The sequence below is a fragment of the Elephantulus edwardii genome, unplaced genomic scaffold (genome assembly GCF_000299155.1).
Source record: "Elephantulus edwardii isolate Elephantulus edwardi_28Jun2011 unplaced genomic scaffold, EleEdw1.0 scaffold00065, whole genome shotgun sequence".
Lineage (NCBI taxonomy): Eukaryota > Metazoa > Chordata > Mammalia > Macroscelidea > Macroscelididae > Elephantulus > Elephantulus edwardii.
Genome location: NW_006399815.1, coordinates 14,250,144 through 14,272,790, shown reverse-complemented (window position 1 = coordinate 14,272,790; position 22,647 = coordinate 14,250,144). Strand labels below are relative to the sequence as shown.

Sequence of the window (22,647 nt, the reverse complement as noted above, 5' to 3'; positions counted from 1 at the left end):
AGATGAACTGCATTGAGAAAATGTGCTCTCAGGGACCTTTCCAAAGTGCTGAAAAGCACCAATGTCAGTCTAGAGACTAAGGTGCACCTAATCCAGGCCATGGTCTTCACAATTATTTGTCATGCTTCAGAGAGTTGGGCAATGACAAGGATAAGAGAAGAAGAATTGATGCCTTCAAGTTGTGGTGCTGGAGAAGAGTATTGAACATACCTTGGACTGCCAGGAAAACAAATAGGTCTGTCTTGGAGATGGTGAAACCAAGTCTCTCCTTGGAGCCTAGGATTTTGAAGCTCTGTCTCACATACTTTGGGCACATGCCACAAATAAACACATAGAAATATTCCTGCTTACTTAACCTTTATCATATCAAAATTAGTCAATGAAATGTTTTAAAACCATCTGTAAATATGTTAAAAAGGACAAAAGTAGATATCAAAAATATCTTAGTTCCAGTGCCAGCACTTAATCACTGGGAAACTGAATAAACCTTATACTTTCTTTGATTCCCAGTTTCTCCTACGTAAAGAGAAGCTAATAGCTATCCAGGATGCCATATGAAATTCTATATAGATCAGGTAAAATGTGATACAATTGTATTATAACCAAAAAGGGACAAAAATAACAAAGTTTCAAATGTCTCTCCCACAGTAACATGAGTACTCAAAGCAAACAATATTGGGAAAGCCATATTTGATATACTGTAATGGTGCCTTCATGTCAATATAGAGATGCAACTGATGCTAAGAACTTAATTCTAAAAAGATAGACTAGCTAGCCATGGAAATAAAGAAAAGTGCACATAGGTCAGTGGCATATCAGTACTGGTGACAAATAAATAATGGATTCTGATCATTTAACCAGTCCTTATTCTTGCTGAGCAATGGGAATTCTTACAAGAGCTTTGTTGTTGTTATTGTTGTTGATGGTTGCCACGGAGTCTAGCACAACTCATAGTGACCCTATAAATAAAAGGCCTGAAGCCTTTCTAGAACGATCGTCATTTATCAAAGTTCATAGTTTCCAGAGGCATGTTATTTAGAAGTGGATGCCACTCCTGCTACCACTGAAATACAAATTATACCACATTACATAATGAATTACTAAATATGGATCTTCTAGCCAGTCTTTTTGTCTCCTGTACAATGCTTGGGTGGGGTTACTATTGCCTCTAGAAAAGGATTACACTGCTCGCTGCTAATGAGAATAAGGTACATAGAACCTGTGAATTTAAAAACAAAAACAAAACTCAACACTAAAAACAAGAAAACAAAACCCATAGCTGTCCAGTGGATACTAACTCATGGAGAATCCATATAAAAATTGCTGCATAGAGTTTTCCAGACAGTAAATCTTTAAGGAGCAGATTGTTGCATCTTTCTCAGGTAGAGCAAGCAACTGGTGAGTTCAAATCAGCAGCCTCTCAGTTAATAGATACGTGCTTTTACCACTGTGCCACAGGATTATGGACCCCATGATGGTTAATGTTATGTGTGAACTTGGCTGGATCCTGATTTTCAGTAGTCTGACAGCTATTGTTGTTATATGTCATTGCCTGCAACTCATAGCAACCCTATGCACAATAACTCTGGACTGCCCAACCTGAGCTAGTCTGTCTCCAATACCCCTAATCCCATTATCCCAGTTACTGTGTCAATCCATCTTATCTGGGGTCTTCCTTCCCCAGGCTGTCCCTCCACCCTTCCAAGCATGATGCCTCCCTCCTGGCCACATGCCCAAAGTACATGATACAGAGCTTCACAATCCTCATCTCTAAGGGACAATTTGGTTTCACCTTCTACAATATCATTTGGCAGTGGTGTAGCTCTTTCTCCACATTGTAGTCTAATAAGTCCACATTTTATATCTAATGTTCTAATCCTCTACTTTGGGATGTGTTGTATATGCTTTCTTCTATGTTTGTGGTTATGGTTCCATTTGGGAGAGAGGTGTCCATTACGTTAATAAAGCAGGATGAGGGTAGGATGTGTATTGAGTTACTGTTTTACTAGATAGTATGACTAAAGTTACCATTGTTAACCCCTTTCACACCCTTCTAACCACCATGCTGAAAAAAAGAGTTTTATTGAGGATAAGGATTTGTATTCAATATAAAAGAATGTTCTGGCAAAGTTCTCTAATTCTGGACCCTGTCTCTGACTTGTCATTATCTGAGTGAGGGCTCTTGAGCTGGCCACCTATCATCTAACCTGATTTGTCACCTTCCACAGCCTTGTGAGTCACAAGTCTGTCATACAATCTGATTTGGATGTGTCAACGCCTGCAATCACAAGTCAGAAGAGACCTCCGGCCTGACTCCTGACCCATAGACTTGGGACTTGACAGTCCCTGCAACCGCGTGAGTTATTTCCTTGGCGGTTTGTGAGTTCTATGGAGTGCTCCATGTTTTGTAAGTTAACTTTCTTGAATAGAGAGCTTTAAATCTGTGTCGTCATTAAAGACAAGGAAGGGCAAAGGAGATATCTTGTAAAGTCTTAGATTTCAAGTCAAAATGTTTATTGGTATATTACTTTGAGTTAAATCAACCTCCCATCTAAGACTAAGATTAAGAGAATATGAATATATTATACAATATATTTCATTATTGATTTTAATTGGTCATATCTAAAACTCAACTGACCAGATTTCCTAGGAAATCAATGACATATTGAGTTCATAATCAGCACCTATGCACCCAAAAGGGGAAAAATATTGCTAAATGTCTTCTCTTATATGTGTGTTTTCTTTCTCCCCCGCAACTTCCTCCCTCCCACCCCCCCAGAGGCAATGATATTTTCCTTTTTCGAAGGGTATGGTTAGTCAATGATAGAGTCACTTAAAACAACGGTTTTATTCTATACTTATTCCTCATATTTTTAAAATTATACTGCAGTACTATTCAATAGAAATATATGAGGCACATGTCATTTTAAGACATCTAGTAACTTGACCTTTAAAAAAGAAAAAGAAACACATGAAATTAATTTTAGTAACATTTTATTTAATATTGCTGTTGAGTATTGATTATCAAGTCAGATTCAACCCATACCCAACCCTACAGCAGGTCTTCAGAGGCAATAAATCTCCCAGGAGAAGCTCACTGACCATCTTTCTCCTAGGGGGCAGCTGACAGATTCAAACCATGTACTTTCAGATTGGCAGCACAGCTCCTTACCGGTAGGCCACCAAAGCTCCACAAAATACTACTATTTCAGCATGTAATTACCACAATAATTGACATTCATTTTTACAGGGTTTCTTCATATTAAATCTTTAAAAATCTATCTTAGGTTTTATACTTGTAGCACAACTCAATTCAGACAATATAGTTTCACCAAAAACACTTAATCATCATTAAAAAGAAAATGAAGCTCATTGCTGTGGAGTCAGAACCGACTAATAACTGACCCACCAGTGAGTTTTCTGAAGGCTGTAAATTGCATGGGAGAAGATTGCCCATCTTTTCCCCAAGGATACAGGTAGGTAGTGGACACTACATCCCACCAGAGCTCCTTATTTAGATTTCAGCTAAAAAGAGAGATTCACAAATAACTCGTTCTAAGCATATTTTAAGATTTTCCAATAACTGACTAGAGGACTAGTTTTTAAATTAAAATGCAGAATGTTTCTCAGTAGTCACAATTCAAGTGATCAGTCAACACTGATAGGGTTAGAAAACAGACCTTGAATATAATCTGAATTCATATACAATGAAAGATATTATGAAAACATCTCAGATATACTCTGCCAAAAAGCATTATTTTGTAAATTGAATGAAAAATGTTTTCTCTAAAATGAGAAACTTTACATAATTTTTTTGTTCACAGCACTATCTGGCCCAGATACTTATTTTGATAAATTTATGCTAGAATCATCAGCCTAAACATACTAATAATAAAAAGTAGGTATCTCGAAAATGACTTATGAATTTACACAAGTAGAGTTAATTTCTCTGTTATTACTTTATTCATAAAGAGGGAAAGCAGGTCAAACATCTCAGTTGACTGTTTCCTTATGTGGATTAATTTATACTGCTGGTGAAGGCTACCATAACCTGGAAGACAGGACTGTCGGAAGAAGAAAGGTTAAAGAATTTTAAAAATTATCTTAGTTGATTTCTGATGTCTTTCTCCCAAACATTTTAAGTTCATATCCTCTCTATCTGAACTCAACTTTTTCTAGCAATGTCAGAGTATAAATAGACTATCAAGGTCATTTATTTGTAATTGTACTGTTACAAAACCAGAAAGTGGCAAGTCATTTTAAGTAAAACTAAAATTCTGCCAAGAATTTTTTGCTTCTCAGCTATGAAGTGTTCATGAATGGTTAGGAACTTGAGTCACAAAATTAACTTGTCTGATTTGAACTGTGGTTCTGCCACTTGCTACTATTTTAACTTTGGCAAGGTACTTTATCTTTCTAGGCTTCATCAGCAAAACGGCTATAATAACAACAGTGTTTCACTCAAAGATTATTAAACTGAGTATCTGTAGAGAAATTAAGTGAGATGTTAAATGATATAAAACATCTTAACACAGAACGGATTCTTAGCACATGATGATCTCCAAATTGTAGCCATTTTTAGGGCAGAAGTCAGGAAAAGAGTGATGAAAAGATCTGTATACTTTCAGCCTATGTAAAGGAGCACTGGTACAAAGTGTTAATTTTTTTGTGCTATTAAACCAGAGGATGGGAGTTCAAATCCATTTTCTGAGAGAAAGACGGGCACTCTCCTCTTTAAAAATATTTACAGACTCAGAAACCAGGTGGAGTGTTGCTATGAGCTAAAACTAACTCCAAAACAATCATTCTGGTTTTTAGTTTTTATCTTATGTTTGCTTAAAGAGTAGCTCTGTTTCAATAAAAATGAATCCTCAAATTATGGATTGCTAAATTCTGTTAAAAGTTTTTTAAAGCTTCTCATACCTCCCCCCAACAAGTAAACAATCCCCCCCCAAAATGGGTATACATGTAAAAGTGTTAATAGCTTCTTTGTTTGTTGTTATGTGCCATCAAGTCAACATAGCTACCTTACATAAAATAGCCCTAAACCCTGCTCTCTCCTGTACCAACCTCCTTGTCTCTGGCACCCCCACCCCCATTACTCCAGTCACTGAATCAATCCATTTCATCAAGGGTCTTCCTGTTTTGCACTGTCCCTCCACCCTCCCAAGCATGATGTCCCTCTCCAAGGACTAGTCCCTCCTTGCAACATGCTCAAAGTATGTGAGAGAAGCCTCAGAATCCTTGCCTCCAAGGATATCAAAATAAAATTTATTTGTCTATCAATCATTTGTGGTTACAGCTCAGCTTCCGACCATCTCAAGTGACCCTCATAGTCTAGATGTCCTGTTGGTGGTGGTGATTGCCTTTGAGTTAAGCACAACTCAGCGACCCTAATGAACAAAAGGTCTTAAGTCTATCTACAACCATCAACATTTATCAAAGATCATACAGTTTCTGGAGGCATTCTGTTTAGAAAGTGGATGCCACTCCTGCTTCCAATCAACTCCTAAATAACCTACAGATTAAAATATGTAAAAATGGTTTTCTCCAAAGATGAACTTTTTATGTTTATTAATGTGTTATGCTCTTTCCTTTTCTTCCACCAGATCTGCTAATAAGTAACAAAATTGTTTCCCAGCAAGTTTATTCTTCTCCACTTCTTTAACCCAGTATAATTATTAAAATGTATTTAAAAGTAAAAAAAGATACAACAGAGCAACAAATTCATCTAAAAATTGAATGAGTAGCCCCTGACTAACCAAGAAGCCCAAATTAAAAGTTTAATAACAGGTGATTCTAAAATCGTCATCTTCATAGGTGGTAATTTTCTCATCAGTAAGATGAAGGAAGGCAAGGGGACTTTTAAATTCATTTAGCTCTTTAAATTGATTCGAGATCACTCACTACTGTCTCGTTGGATCTGCCTCATAGTTAACCTCCCCTGAGTATCAAGACTGCCCATCTTTCTCTCTGCAGAGCGCTGTGGATTCGAACCACCAGAGGGGCGCAAACTTCTAATTAGGAGCACAGCTCTCTACGGACTACACCACCAAAGCTCCCTTGATAAAAGACCCAGGTACATAAGTGTGCTATTAGTACACCTGATCAAAATTGGTCAACAAAATTAACTACAGAAATGCTCATACGACAGAACTTTAGAAATGACTTTCCAGAATGGGTCAAATCGGTTCTTTTTTCATTTCCAAATTTTGGAAGACAGATTATTTTTATAGTCCTTATAGGAGAAATAAATAGGAGAGAATTAAGAGTAGGCTGAAAGAGCTGTGAAAGCAATGCACTTATTCTACCATGAATGCTTCATCAATTTTTCAGTGTGATGATGTTGCAGTTTTCCATGAACAACTGTCAGAGCTTGGCTTTTCATGTTTCAAAACAGTCCAAATTACAGGCAATACTCTTGTATATCTGTCATGAATCATAAGACAATTTTGATGCCACTATCGCATGCACAGGATATACTATTTTATTGTATACATCCTGCTTAACCTAAGGATCTTTCCCCACCCATCTATTTAATCCTTCCACTTTAGTTTTCTTCCTTCTGCATACCTACATTGGGTGAATTCTACCTTAAATGTAATTCCCATTCCAACACCTGAGAGACCAAATCTGTCTCCTATACCTCCATACGGTTATGCTGATTTAGTTTGCTGTGATAATTAGGCATTCATGTGCACAAATGTCTAGATCCCAAGTGGGTGCACCAACGGGCCCCGAGGTTGAAAGCGCTGTTAGCCTGATGCTTTGTCTTCTACCTCCAGAAAAAAAAAAAAGAAAGAAAAGAACCCGAGTTGCATGCTCACGTATGACACTCTATAAATAATGAAAAAGAACAGCACAATCCACGAGAGAGGCTGCTCCCCCAGGCAAAGCGGGATCGGCGATCATTGAAAGCAGCCAAGCCTAGGCGATTGAAAGCTGGGGCGGGTGGCGCCGGGTTTAAGGCAGAGGAGTCAGGACACCCCCGGGGAGTCTGGCGTCTCCCAGCCGCCTCGCCACCTGCAAAGGCCACGGTGAGGCGGCAGGCTCTCCCGCGAGCAGCGGACCGCGCACGCCCGGCCGGCGGGGACCAGCAGCCTCGGTCTGCACGCCCCGCGGTGCCCAGCCGAGCCGCCCCTCCGACCGTCCCACCTCGGCGGTGGCGCCCTCAGCCGGAGCAGAAGCCCGCAGCCCGCAGCCCGCGCCCCGCCGCGGTCTCACCTGACAGCCACCCGCACCGAGCTCTCGTCCGAGGTGCCCAGCATGCTGGCGGCTGGCGCTGGAGTGGCCCCTGGGCCTCGGCACCACCCGGAGCTGCAGTTGTCGGCGGCAGGAGGCTGCGGCGGCAGGGGGCGGCAGGCTCACCTCCGCCGCGCTCCAGCCATGTTGGGAGACTGAATGGAAAGGTGGCGGTGTCGCTGGGGCAGGAGGCGGAGGAGGAGGTGATTCACGGCTCGCGGCGCCCGCCCCTTCTCCCCCCCTCCACAACACACATCCCCAGGATCGGGGGCGGGGACGAGGAGGGTTTGAATGGCGAGCGCCACCACGGAGCAGCCTCCTGGCAGCCTCCTGGCGGCGAGATAAGCGCGCCCTACCCCCTCTGGTGGGGACGCGGCCTCCCAGTGGCCGGGACGGGGACTCCACGCCCGCCGGGGCGCTCTGGGCTCCGCGGCCCGCACTGCGTCAGCGGCGGCCGCACAGCACAGCCCTGCCCGGCTCGCCCGCCCCCAGCCGGCGCCCCGCCCTGGCCGCGGCTGGGCACTGCCAGGCGCTGCTAGGCAGGGAGGCGCTGGGGGCGGGTTGCGGGCCGCGGGCTGTCGGTGCCCGAAGGCGAGGAGCCTGAGCGCCCTTACAGGCTCTTCTGTGAGAATCAATCAGATAATGCTCGCCCTGGTGCCTGTGTCCTATTTAAAATCCAAGCTCCATGCTCCCTGCAGCACTAAGGACCAGCCAGCTGCTGCTATGGTTCCGCTTTGTTTGCACCCTTAAGCCTCATTATGCGCTCTCCAGCTTGGACTTTGACCCCTTTCTTTAGCCCCCTGCCTAAAAGCCTTCTCTTCCAGGAGTCAGTCATTCACGCTAAACTGGTTCCTTGGTTTGTCTGCAGCTGGGCTGCTCTGCAGTCCATCGCCCACCCATTTGCCAGCCGGTGTGAGGCATGGAAACGATTTGCTGAAACTTCTGAATGCATTTCTGTTAAGGCACTTGGACACTGGTAAATGAACTGCACCCTGGTACTGCCAAGTGTTCTCAGAACTGAATATTCACCAAGACCTGCTGTGTAGTAAATCCTTCCAAACTGACTTTATTTCCCTTCTGGCCTTCCAAAGGCTCCTCCCAGTCCCTGGATTCTAACAACATTAAGCCATTGTAATTTCTGCTTGTGACTATTGTGCTTCCACATGCCTTTAGATAGCTCTGTGGAAACAGCGTTTATTAGCTTTACCACAGAGTGTCTTTTGTGGACTGCCCTACACATTGTTCTAAATAAACATGTGGGTTCATACAAAAAGGTATAATAGAACATGGCATTATTCAAATAAAGGCACTGGCCCCACTTACCTACCATCTAAAATCACAAACCTAATCTACCCACTCAGCAGAAATACATACAGTAGTATGGGTTTGAGAAAGCAGCACTCTTTGGTACAATGAGGTGTTTTTATAAATGAAGGCCCTCAGAATATATAATTATAGTGTTAAGCTTACTCTGTCCCTTAGATTTGTTATCCCAGAGCAAAACTGAGAGAGAACAAAGGTGGTAACTATCCTATATATTAACTTAATAGGAAAATTCATCTGGCAACCTTGTGGGAAAACCTTCTCTTGCCTCAATATTTACCCATCAACATCTCAGTGCTCCTTCTTTCTCAGACCATCCACCCACAGTTGGACTGTGCCACCTTGACTCTTGGATTCATATAATCTGCATTGACAGCAAGAAAAATCAAGCAAATTTAGCTCAAAAAGTATAAAAAAAGACATATCACAGTGGAAAAGTCTGCTGTGAGAGTCCTCTCCAAAGTACTGAAGAGCAATGATGTCAGTCTGGAGACTAAGGTGCACCTAATACAGGCCATGATCTTTGCGATCACTAGCTAGGCATCAGGGAGCTGGACAATGACTAGGGATGATAGGAGAATTGATGCCTTTGAACTGTAGTGTTGGAGAAGAGTATTGAATATATCATAGACTGCTAGAAGAACAAACAGGATCATCCTGGAGAGGGTGAAACTAGGCTGCTCCTTGGAAACAAGGATTCTGAAACTCCATCTGACATACTTTGCACATGTTACAAGGAGGGACCAGTCCTTGGAGAGGGACGTCATGCTTGGGAAGGTAGAGGGATAGCACAGGAGAGGAAGGCCCTCGATGAGATAGATTGATTAAGTGACTGGAGTAATGGGTGTAGGTGTGTCGAAGACAGTGAGATTGGCACAAGATAGAACTAGGTTTAGGGCTGTTGTACATAGGGTCTCTATGAGTCGCAGGTGACTTGACAGCACATAACAACAACAAACACTTTAAAAAAATTTCATTTAAAATAATAGTACTGCATATGCATTTCAGTGAGTGACACAAACATAAAAACAGGCAGGATAACTAAAGTGTGAGCAACAGGCAGGGTGAGAAGTGACAAAATAGGGAGTAAGGCCCCATGCAAAAGCAGATGCCATCCTCAGCTCTGGCTGAATGTTGCCCTGCTGGAATGTTGACTCATTGCCACCAGCTTTGGGGGTTTTGTTTGTTTGCTTGCTTGCATATTTGTGGCTTCTGAGAATAAAGAGAAAAATCAGATCTTTATGTGAAATTGCCTTCATTGGAAATGCCAACAAATTCAGCACAATATATGAGTGGTCAGTCCTTGGAATAAGATATCACGCTGGGAAAGAGAGAGCATCAGAAGAAAAAAAAAAAAGAGAGAGAGAGTCTCCGTTAGATGGATTGACATAGAGACTGCAAATGGGCTTGAGCGTGATAGAGATCTTAATAATGGTGCAGGCCAAGACAAGGTTCAGATTGCTCTGAGGGTCACCATGCGTTGGAGTTGAACTGAAAACACTAAATAACAACAGACAAACCAACCAAAATATGTCTCTAATCAACTTCTGGCTTCAAATTTCTGACTATAACATTATCAGCAATAACAGCTATGATTTGGGATACTGTTACAGATTGGATAGTCCCAGAACAAGATACACTCATGTCCTAACCCTCGTCCCCTCCTCCTGGAAATAGGATCTTTAAAGTTGTTAACAGTAAACAGGCAGTCATACATGAGTAGTTGTTGCTGTTATAATATGTCGTCAAATTAAGTATGACTCCTGGTGACCCTATGAATAACAAATGCTTATGAACCTTATGCTATCATGGGCCAGCCACCTCATCTCCAACATCTTGAGCCCACTGCTACAGTCACTGTGTCAATCCATCTTATTGAGGATCTTCCTGTCCTTTGCTGACCCTCTGGGTTCTAATTGAATATGAGGGTACTCTGATGCCAAAGTCCTTAGAGAGCTGGGCTGTAAAACCAAAGGCTATAAATTTTAATCTGCCAGCATCTCACAGGGAAAAAGACGGTCTCTTCCCATTGGGCTTTGCAGTCTCCGAAGCCTGATGGAAAGCTGTTATGCAGGTGCAAAATTTTGTAATCAAAGAAATAAGGGTGTTGTTTTTGTCCCCTCAATTACACTATGCAGTCTATGAAGGTAATCCCTAGGACTGCCAAAAGAACGAACAAATGTATCTTGGAGAAGGTGCAGCCAGAATGCTCCCTGAAGGCAAGAATGTTGAAGCTTCTTCTCACGTACTTTGAGCATGTTACTAGGAGTAGTTATTCCTTAGAGGACATCATGCTTGGAAATGTGAAAGGAGGCAAAAGAGAGGAAAACTCTCAACAAGGTAGATTTACACAGTGACTGCAGCAATGGACTTGAGTGTGTTAGAGATTGTGAGGTTGGCACAAGAGGAGACAGGATTCATTCAGATCTGTTGTTCATAAGGTTGCCATGAGCTGTGCTTGACTTGACAGCACCTAACAACAGGAATCTAATGCAGGTACCAACTGATCATGGCCTGGTTTTAGGAAGAGATAGTGTAACAAAATTAAAAATCTCCCTCGATGTTAGTCATTTTCTTCCTGTGGTGTAAAGATTTTTATGAACAACTTTTTTATTCATTATCTTAGCCACCCACCCACCCCTGTTGGCGTGGTCTCCAGCTGCCTCAACCGCAGACACATGGTTCATCCCTTGAACAGTGTTTTCAACACCACCAACAGCTTGTGAGGTCAACATAAAGAAGAGCTAATCAGACTGTAACAAGACCATGGCAAGGCATAGCCTGCTGGAGCCCTGGAGATAGAGCAAGAGTTAAAAGTTTTGCTTGCTGGATGACTGAAAGATGAGTTGACTAGTGACCGTTAAGTGACAAAACTTGCTGAAGAATCGAGCAAAATAGAGACTTCTTATATTTGTGTTAGTGGACTCAATCTAGACTTTCACCTGTTGACTGAGAAACTATATGTAGTAATAGAGGAATTGTGTCTTGCTATTTATTAATACAGCTTGGAACTGCTGTTCACTAAATTTGGACTTTCATTGTGTGAAACTTGGACTTTGCCTCTACCACTCTTCAATCTATTTCTTGAAAAAACCACACAACTCTAAGTAGAAAAAGAGATTCTGGAAAGTCTGAGTGGTCAATTTGCAATGAGGATTGGATCCAATGATTAGATGCAGGATAGGGGTGAGAGATGGGAGGTGTCCTGTCTGACTTTATAGGGATCAGATTTTACTGTGAATGTTAGTGGTGGGGACAGTTCCTTCTTATGCAGTTAGTAAAGGTTGGACTTGGCCTTCCCCATGTTGCCATTACTCCTTTTCACTCCCAAATTAAAAAAAAATTTTTTTAAATTGACAATCTATTTTTGGTTGTTGTTTTTGGATTTGTTTTTAAATATTTTTTTTATACTGGTTTACTGATAAAGTTCATGTGCATTGTTTTTCACACCAGATCTTGACCATCTATTTTTTTTAAGTTTAGGTTATTTTATGGCAAGTATATCCTCTTTCCTTATTGCTAATCTCCTTAAAGACACCTCTCCTGAGCATTTAATCTAAAATCATATCCATAAGGGCCACCAACATGATTTTCAGGATCCAGTGCCAAATGAAAGTGATATAATGCATTATGTGTTTAGTTGTGAACTGAACGGTTGATGGTTTGAATCTACCAGCTGTTTTGAGGGAAAGATGGGCAGTCTCCTCTTTTAAAGATTTACAGCCTTATAAATCCAACAAAGGGTTACCATGAGTTGGAATCAACTCAGTGACTGTGTGTTGGGTGGTTCTTAGTTATAGTTGAAATCAAGGAAAAGTGTCATTAAAGATACTAAAATCGAACATTTTCTTCTTCAGCATCGTTTTTTCAGTTCAGTCATGGTGTTTTTATTTGCTACTCAGTGTCATTCTATGAAAAGAAAAAATAAAATTTTTAACTTATTAATATAACACTTACCATTCTTTATAATAAGCAATATAAATATAATTTATATAAATATGAAAGTTGTTGTTGTTATGTGTCATCTAGTTGCCTGCGACTCATAAGCAACCCTTAAGCTCTGAACTCTGCCCTACTTCTGAGCCAGTCTCACTAACCCAGCTAATCTCATTGTCCCAGTCACCGTGTCAATCCATGTCATCAGCTGTCTTCCTCTCCTCCGCTGTCCCTCCACTCTTTCAAGCATGAGGTCCTTTTCTAAGGACTGGTCCCTCCTGACAACGTGCCTGAGAATGTGAGACAGAGCTTCAGAATTCTGGCCTCCAAGAAGAAACTTGGTTTTATGCTCTACAAGGCAGACCTGTTTGTTCTCCTGGCAGTCAGTGGTATCCTCAATGCTCTTCTCCAGCACCACAACCTAAAGACATCAATTCTTCTTCTGTCATCCTTAATAATTATCCAGCTTTCTGATACATAGCAATTAAGTATGGAGAGACTATGGTCTGGATCAGGTACACCTTAGTCTCCAGACTCATGTCATTGATCTTTAGCACTTTGGGGAAATCTTATTTGTTTATGCATAAATTACTGAAACTTCACAATTCATTTTTTTTTGCCTTTCAGACATGTACATGTCTTTCTTGTTCTCAAAAGATAGAAATATGGACTGTACAAAACTAGGTCAACTGTTTCCATTCTGCTTCTTAATATGTGCACGTTCTATCAAGACTCTACCTTTGGACTATAAATAAGTAAAAAAGAACTGAAAATAAAAGAAAATGTCTTTACCCCATCTTTCCCTTTCTGGGCAGGTGTTGATAACTGTTGTGTGCTACTAAGTTTTCAGTCAGATGTTGGCAATTATTGTTGTATGTGGCTGCTAAGTTAGCTGTTTCCATCATCTAGTGAGCCTTTACAGAAGAGTGGAATTACCCTTATAGGGTGTCTTAGGCTCTAATCTTTATGAAAACCGCTCACCAAGCCTTTTCTCCTACAAACCTAAGTACTTAATCACTGCACCACCAGGGTCTCCTTGTTGGCTCTTATGGAAAAGTTGCTTAATTCTTGTATTTCTTAAGGAATATTTGCCTCATTTGCATCCAAAGCAGTAGTAGACTCTCTGCCCTGTCAACATTCCATTTACTGAGTTGTGGGCAAAACAACCTCATGTTATACTCATACTTGCTTTGAAGCTCTCTGAACTCCCACTCATTAGGGTCAACCAGAATTCTTTTTCATGAGGCATTGTGAACTCTGTATGTGAATAGACCTGTAAGGAACTGCAAATACACTTATTGTCTGTATTTCCTCCATTCACATACATGCTTCATTGACTTAAAAACTAAAAAAGACTATTCCAAATATAAAATAGTGAGAAATCCAAGATGGTGACAACAGAGAACAAATGATGAGCAGACTTTTCTGAGGGTGGGACTTTGTGTGACAAAATCATTCACAACCTAAGAAGCCATTGCATTCCAAGACTTAACCATTTGGGGCAAGATATGAACTTCAAAGTCTCGGATTTATCTTTAAATAATGTACTTCTTACTTAGTTTTAGTAATTGAATGAGGTTTGCATATGACATGTTAATCACAGACTAATTCACAATATTGCAGTCAAAATTCACTCATAGCTGACCCTCCAGAGGGTTTTCAGAGGCTGCATAGTGCACAGATTACCCATCTTTCTCACATGGAACAACTGGTGGATTTGATTCACTTGCCTTTGGTAGGCAATGCATCTCTTTGTCACTAAGCCACTCATAATAAGTCCTCATTTAAAGCTAGCTCTGGTGAACTAGTGATTAGGAGTTGTGCTGCTTATCCGAAGGTAGGTGGTTCAAATCCACCAGATGCTCTATAGAAGAAAGGGTGCCAATCTCTTCCTGTGGTATTTATAGCCTCTAAAATCCTTTTGGAGGTTCAGCTATGAATCAGTTCCAACTTGATGATAGTGAGTTTGAGGGTTTTTAAAATTTATTTTAGGGAGTGTGGTTGACCTAATCTGTAGGGCTGCTAGTCTAAACACAGTGCTTGCCTGGCAATTCAAATCCACCAGAGCTTCCTTGCAAGTGAAATGACCATTCTCCTCCCATGTGGTTTAAAGTCTCAGAAGATACACTGGAGCGTCAGTTTTGAGCCAGTTCTAACACGATGACAGCAAGTTGAGTTGAATTTTATTATCCTTATGAATACAGATACAGAGAATGTTTAAAAGCAAGTGTTGCTGCTTTAGCTGCACCTGCCTAAGGTTTATTTACTTGAAAGAGGATATATTCCAGCACACCCTAAACAGACAGTTGAAAGAAACTACAACGTGTATTAGGATACCTATCTCAGATCTTCCTCTAGGCCATCTCCCCTGCATTTTTCTGGTCTCCACATTTTAGTCAGTCATTAAAACTTATTTACCTCTTCCTTTTTTGCTGCGAGCAGAAAGATGAAAAGAAAAAGTTTGAACGTAACTCCATATGCAAAAAAATGGCTTTGAAAGAACATGCCTAGACAACACCTACCTCCTGAGAAATAATTTGAAAAAAATATTTAAGAAGCTAACCCTTAATGCTGCAGTTCATTTCTCTTCAGTGATTTTAAATGCACTTTTACGATTAATATTAATGAATCCTATTTATAAGATTCTTCTATCACACTAGTGTATTATGTGTTATGCTGGTGCCTAACATGCGTTATTTCCCTTAGTTCTCTCCATGACCATAAGTGGATACAAATATTATCTCTGTTTTACATACTAGAAAACAGAAACTAAGAGAGACTAGTAACTTGATTAAAGGCATATGACAAGCAAAAGTTAGTATGAGGACTCGAACTCAAACACTGAAGTTCTGTCTAGGTTGTTCAGAAAATTAATTCATAAAGTTAATTAATGTTATGTGTTACAGAATTATTTTGGCTGTTGACATGATGGATTTTTACAAGTGTTTCAATGTACAAAACCCACTCACTTTTACAGTTCTTGATTTAGAGTGTGCTTAGTTTTCAAAAATTGTTTCATTGTATCCACTAGCAAAATTGATTGTTTAAAACCAAAACTCATATCATGACTCCAAAGTCCTATTAAAAAAATATTACATTATCTATTATATAAAATACAAATACTTTTTCAGGATTTGAGGTTTCCCCACCATCTTTATGATTATATCTTCAATAAGGTATCTTTAAGTCTAGTCTGTCTTTACTCCAAATATATACCATACGTTTCAACCAACTTGGATCATATTTTAATCTCTGTGCATTCATGCATTATATTTATGCTTTGCAGGTATGCTTTTTTATCATTTGCGATGACTTCCCAGCAATCTCTATTAAATCATATCTCTCTTTCAAGGCCCAGCTATCTCTTTCTTCAACCATTTCCCGATTCTATTCCTCCTCTAGTCTGGATGTGTAAATTTGTTTCCCCTTCTACCAAATCCCCATGGTGTCTTGTTCATGTCATTTTAATTCCTCAACTAGACTTTCAGTTCCGAAGGTGTACAGTTTGTAGAAAATTCGATATGTATTTTCCAAATAAATAAATCCATGGTTTCCAGAAGAATAGTTTCCTAAACTTTGCAGATAATCGACTTCGATTTGATTGTAATTCTCAGAGAATATTTTCAGACTATGGTGAGATGCAAACCACCGGTGTGGGGGGGGGGGAATGTAGAGCAGTACAAATGTAAGTAATTTCAGAAAACATAAGCAAGGTTCCTATAATTTTGGAAAGAGAAGACATGACTCTTTTAGTCCATCTATTTTGTCTTATTGCTGTTGTTGTTAGGTGTTACTGACTCACTTCTGACTCACACCAATACCATACAGAGCAAAACAAAGCACTACTCTCTGGTCCTGTGTCATTTTCACAATAGTGGATATGTTTGAAACGATTCTTGGGCAGCCACTCTGTCAATCATCTTGTTGAGATTCTCCCTCTTTTTAGCTGACTTTCTTCTCTACCTAGCATGCTGTCTTTCTCCCAGGACTAGCCCCTTCTGGTAACATACCCAAAGTACATGAGACAAAGTCTTGCTTTTCTGGCTTTTCATTCCCACCCCTCCCACCCTAGTAACCACAAAGAATATTTTGTTCTGTTTTATATCATTTTCCTTAGCCTTTTTTATTATAGTGGATTCATATAGTATTCACTATTCTATATTAAAAACGGTATATTAAATACTTGTCATCAATATCATGCATTAAATGCATCATTAGTTTCTCAATCTTACTTATTCATTGCCCAGATTCTGTTTGCATATGAAGCAATTGAATATATGACAAGCAACAATAAAAGAATAGGAGAGTAATCTTTTATAGTGCTCTGAACTAATTTTTAAAAGGTGATCTATATTAAGTGAGCTCTCATGGCTTAATGGCAAGAAGCTGCACTGTAATCCCAGAGGTACATGGTTTGAATCTAGCAGAGCATCTGGTGAGAAGGAGGGGAAATCTCCTGTACTGGTCAGATCTGATTTGATGGTACACGCACACAAAATAATAAAATAAAAAGGCAATCCAACAGAGTGTAGAAATTATTGAACTATATCGCTAATATCACACTCAAGCAAAATCCTGCTGAAGATTATCCAAAAGCAACTGGAACAGTACATTGACAAAGAATTACCAGAAATACAAACTGGGTTTAGAAGAGCCATGGCACTAAGGACATTATTGCCAATATCAGCTAGATCTTGGACAAAAGTAGAAAGTAGCAGAGGAATAGCTGTGTTTCATTGATTATGTAAAGGCATTTGACTGTGAGGATCACAATAAACTGTGGCTAATCTTGAGAAGACACTTGATCATGCTCATGGAAAACCTATACTCTGACCAGGAGGCAGTTGTCAGAACAGAGCAAGGAAACACTGTATGGTTTAAAATTGAAAAAGGAGTGTGTCAGGGATATGTCCTGCCCCCATACCTTTTCAATCTGTATGGAGAACAGATCTTTTGGGAGGCTGGATTTGATGAGGAGGAATGTTGCATCAGAATTGGAGGAAGACTTAACAACCTGCATTATGCAGATAACACAACCTTACTTGCCAAAACTGAGAGGACCTGAAACATTTGCTGCAGAAGGTCAAGCAAGGACTGTAGTTTATAAGATGGGCTAAAGCTCAATGTCAAGAAAATTGAGATTTTCACCACTGAGTCAACTGGCAACATCATGATAATTGAAGAAGAAACAGAAATTGTTAACAATTTCAGCTTGCTCAGTTCCACAATCAACATTCTTGGCACCAGCATTCAGGAAATCAAAAGACAAATAGCATTAGGAAAATCTGCTGTCAAGGACCTCTCAAGAGTGCTGAAAAGTAAGGATGTCCATCTAGAGACAAGGGTGTACCTGATCAGGCCATGGTCTTTGCAATTACTTGTTATGCATCAGAGAGCTGGACAATATAACCAAGGATGACAGAAGAACAATTGATACTTTTGAGTTGTGGTGCTGGAGAAGAGTACTGAATATACCATGAACTGCCAAGAGAACTAACAGATCTGTCCTGGAGAGGGTGAAACCAAGCTGCTCCTTAGAGGCAAGGATTTTGAAGCTCTGTCTCACATACTTTGGGCATTTAGCCAGGAGGGACAAGTCTTTGGAAAGGATATCATGCTTGGAAGGGTGGAGGGACAGCTCAGGAAAGGAAGACCCCAGATGAGATAGATCGACACAATAACTGAAGTAATAATAGTAGGTGTGTCAGAGACAATGAGATTGGGTCAGGACAGAGCCAGGTTCAGAGCTATTATGCACAGGATCATTAAGAGTTGTAGTCAACTCGATGGCACATAACAACAACAAATTAGGATGCAACCCTGATACCTGATTTTAAACCAGGCAATACCCTCTTATTCTGTTCAAGTAACTGCCTCTTGATTTCATCTGAGCACAGTGAAATGTTCTGGAATTCTCATTTCATCTAAATGTTACATATAATTTATTAATATCCATATAGTCAAATACTTCTAACTAAACAATAAACACAAGTAAACATCTTTCTGGTATTTTATTTTTGCTTTAACTAAGATTCATCTTATATCAGAAATCATATAACCTGCATCTTCTTATGAAGCACATTTTGACTGTTTAGCAGTGCCCTGTAGATGTTCTGCTACAGCAGTTTTTTTTTCTTGTTTTTTTTAGATGATTTTAAATTACCTTCAGCATAATTTTACTTGAATGTGATATTAATGACATTCGATAATTTCTGCATTCTGCCAGGCCAACTTTCTTTGGAACAGGCACAAATACAGACATCTTCCACTTGACTCTCCAGGTGACTGTATTCCAAATTTCTTGATTTAGGCAAGTGAGTGCTTCCCGTATTGCACTACTACAGACAAGGAAACAGAGATCTAGAAGAATTAACAAACACCCCCACACCTCCAAAACTCAAACACACAGTACACAATAAATTAGTGGCAGAGCTAAATGAAAATGTGGGTACTTCACAAATTCTGGACTCTGTTCTACACTATTGACTTTTCCATACATTTTATAATTTGTACTTAGAAAAGTCTGGTGACCTAGTGGTAAGAAGCTGTACTGTTAACCCAAAGGCACATAGTTCAAATCCAGCCATTGCTACCGATAGAGAAGGGCTATCGCCTCCTCTGAGATATACTGTTTCTGACAACCACCAGGAAAGTTTGCTATGGGTCAGCTGTTAGATACTAGATGGTACACACAACATTACAAGTATTTGCATGTGGTAAGAGTACATGCAGAAAGATAACAAAGTTTTCTTTACTATTTCTAGTAATAAATAACCTTAAAATAAAGATAATTTGTTAACATCTTGTAATTACTTAAAATCATTACTTAAAAACAAGTTCTTAAATATATATAAACACACACACAAACATTTGATTCTTTACATTTTGAAATTTATTATTTTGAATCTTGGTGGAGGTTCTTTCTACTTAAAAGCAAAAATTTTAGGAAATTTTCTTTTCCTGTGTGTCTTCTCCTCGTGCTTGAAATTCTGACAATAAAACACATTTACAAAATTAAAACATGTCTACATGAAATTATTCCTCTAAATGAAGGTATACAAATTTTTCTTTCTTGAGAATAAACAATTAGCTAAAATATGGGTTTACTGCTCACAGTTTAAAAAAAAAGTTTGAAATCTAAAATTGTATTTAAGGTCCTATATCTGAATTACTTATTATATCAAAAGAAACTCAAAAAAGACTTCTTCCCTCCAGTGTTCATACTGCTGAGGATCTTGCACCATATGCCTGTTGAAGACAGCTTGATTACCCCAAAGTACTGGCCCAGTTAATTGCATTCAAATGCAAATTACAGCTATTAAGTCATGCTGATCTTGAGCCAAAATCCTGAGCCAAGTTTGTAAGAGGAGTGTGTTTTTTCCCCCTAACTGTGCAGGACTGAACTTGATACACAGTTAAGGATAGTCATTCATTAGGAGATTGAAAAGTGTGTGTGTGTGTGTGTGTGTGTGTGTGTGTGTGAGAGAGAGAGAGAGAGAGAAAGAGAGAGAGAGAGAGAGAGGGAGAGGGAGAGGGAGAGAATTTTATTTTGGAATGTTACAGATCTAAATCACCAAAAGAGAATTTGATGTCGCTTGGAAAGAGGATTGCAAGATTTACTACCCTCTCTTTTATTTATTTATAAATTCCCACATTCTTTTTTCTTGTCTATTGATAGCAGTTTCTGGCTTGCACTATTTTCATTATCATGTTTCCAATTCTTTTCTTATTACCTCTATATGGATATTTTTCAAATTCTAATGAAATGCTGTGGTGTTTTATTTTGTATCCTTATTCTATTTTATAAAATCTACACTAAAATACAATGTAAAGGCTATTTTTTTAAGGTGGGGGCAAAATAAATATTTCACTGACTTCAGTAATAAACATATGCTTGTATTTGTTATCTCCAAGTCAATTCTTACTTGTGGCTTTCTTGCATATAGCAGAACTAAACACCAAGTCCTGCATGAGAGAAATCTGGTGGCTTAGTAGTAAGGAACTGTATTGACAACGCAAAGGTAAACAATTCAAATCAGCCAGCTGCTACATGAAAGAAAGATGGGCAATCTCCTCCTCTGTGATTTTCTGCCTCTGAAAACCTGCTAGAGGGTCAGGTCACTTCTGACTCAATGGTACACAAAAACAACAGTCATTCATCGTAAACAGGATCATTATTATGTTTGAGTGCATTTTGCCCCCCTACAGAAAGAGGGTACCCCTCACTTCCCCTCTCTCTCTCATCTATCTCTAACTCTTTCGTTGTTATTGTTGTTATGTGTTGACTATGGCCCACAGTAACCCTTTGTACAATCGCTCTGAACCTTGCCATATGCTGAGCCATCCTCACCATTTCTGACACCCCTGACCCCGTGGCCACAGTCACTGTGTCAATTCTTCTCATCCCGGGTCTTCACCTTCTACACTGACCCACTACCCTTCTAAGCATGATATTGCTATCCAAGGACTGGTCTATCCTGGCAATATGCCTAAAGTATATGAGAGGGAGCCTCAAAATCTTTGCCTCCAAGGAGCAACTTGGTATCATTCTCTCCTAGACAGATATGTTTGTTCTCTTGGCAGACCATAGTATGTTTTATACTCTTTTCTAGAAAACATTGATTCTTCTTCTGTCATCTTTATTCATTGTCCAGCTCTCAGATGCATAGCAAGCAATTGGATCAGGCTCACCTTAGTCTCTTTAGCACTCTAGAGAGATTCTTGACAGCAGATTTTTCCCCCCAAGGCAATGTGTCTTTTGATTCCCTTACTATTGGTGTTAAGAGTATTGATTGTGGGTCTAAGCAAGAGGAAATCATTAACAACCTCAATCCTTTCTTCATCTATCATGATACTGCCTATTGGCCTCTTCGCTTTCTTGATGTTGAGATATAATCCATACTGCAGGCTGAAGTCTTTGACCTTTTTTCAATCTATATGCAGAACAGATCATCCAGGAGTCTGGGCTATATGAGGAAAAATGTGACATCAGGATTGGAGGAAGACTCATCAACAATCTGTGTTTTGCAGATGACACAAGCCTGCTTGCTGAAACTGAGGAGGACGTGAAGCACTTGCTGCAGAAGATCAAGGACTGGAACCTTAAGTATGGATTGAAGCTCAACATCAAGAAAACAAAGCTTCTTACCACTGGACCAATTGGCAACATCATGATAGATGGTGAAGAGATGGAGATTATTAACTGCTTCAGTTTACTTGGCTCCACAATCAACACTCTTGATACCAGAAGCCAGGAAATGAAAAAGATAAATTGCACTGGAAAAGTCTGCTGTCAGAGATCTCTCCAAAGTACTGAAGAACAATGATGTCAGTCTGGAGACTAAGGTTTGTCTGATTCAGGCAATGATCTTTTCTATTGCTATGTATCCGAGTGCTGGACAATTGATAAGGATGACAGAATTGATGCCTTTGAGATGTGGTGTTGGAAAAGAGTACTGAATATCACATGGACTGCCAAAAGAATGAACAGATATGTCTTGGAAAAGGTGCAGCCAAAGTGTTCCTTGGAGGCAGAAATGACAAAGCTTTGTCTCTCATATTTTGGACATGTTGCTAGGAGAAGTTACTCATTGGAAAAGGGTATCATGCATGGTGGTGTAGAGGTTCAGAGAAAAAGAGGAAGATCCTCATTAGATGGATTGACATGGCGACTGAGGCAATGGGCTCACACATGTCACAGATGGTGAGGATGGGTTCAGATCTGTTGTTCATAGGATGCCATGAGTCATAATGACATAGTCCATAGAAAGCTGTGCTACTAATCCAAAGGCTATAGCTCTCTGGTGATTAAAGTCGGCCAGCTATTCCACAGGAGAAATTTGGGCTGTCTCTTTGCATGCAGTTTACAGTGTGTTATACCCACTGGCAGATTAGTGATGAGTTAAGACAGATTCCTGCACAAAACCACAGAGAGATGTTTACATGCATATACATAGGCGGGGATAGGTCTATTGTTATATGCCCTTATGTCAGGACCAGCCAGTAGGTTTTCAGAGGTGGTAAATCACATAGGAAAGGATTTCCTATCTTTCTCCTGAGGAGCAGCTGTTGAATCCCTACCATGTAGCTTTGGAGCAGCAGTGTCACTACACCATCAGAGCTGTGTGGTTGTTAGGTGCTGTCAAG

The 22,647-nt window shown here is 39.9% G+C and overlaps 1 protein-coding gene across 4 annotated transcripts in view; it reads right to left on the bottom strand.

The window, feature by feature from the left end:
- Positions 1–7,671, bottom strand: part of KIF21A (kinesin family member 21A) — a 202,675-nt gene extending 195,004 nt beyond the window's left edge. For all 4 annotated transcript variants that reach the window (XM_006888203.1, XM_006888204.1, XM_006888205.1 and 1 more), the window contains exon 1: positions 7,225–7,671. In XM_006888203.1, the coding sequence (XP_006888265.1) occupies positions 7,225–7,268 (44 nt within the window). In that variant the 5' untranslated portion in view covers positions 7,269–7,671. The remainder of the gene's footprint in view (positions 1–7,224) is intronic.
- Positions 7,672–22,647: the final 14,976 nt, after the last annotated feature.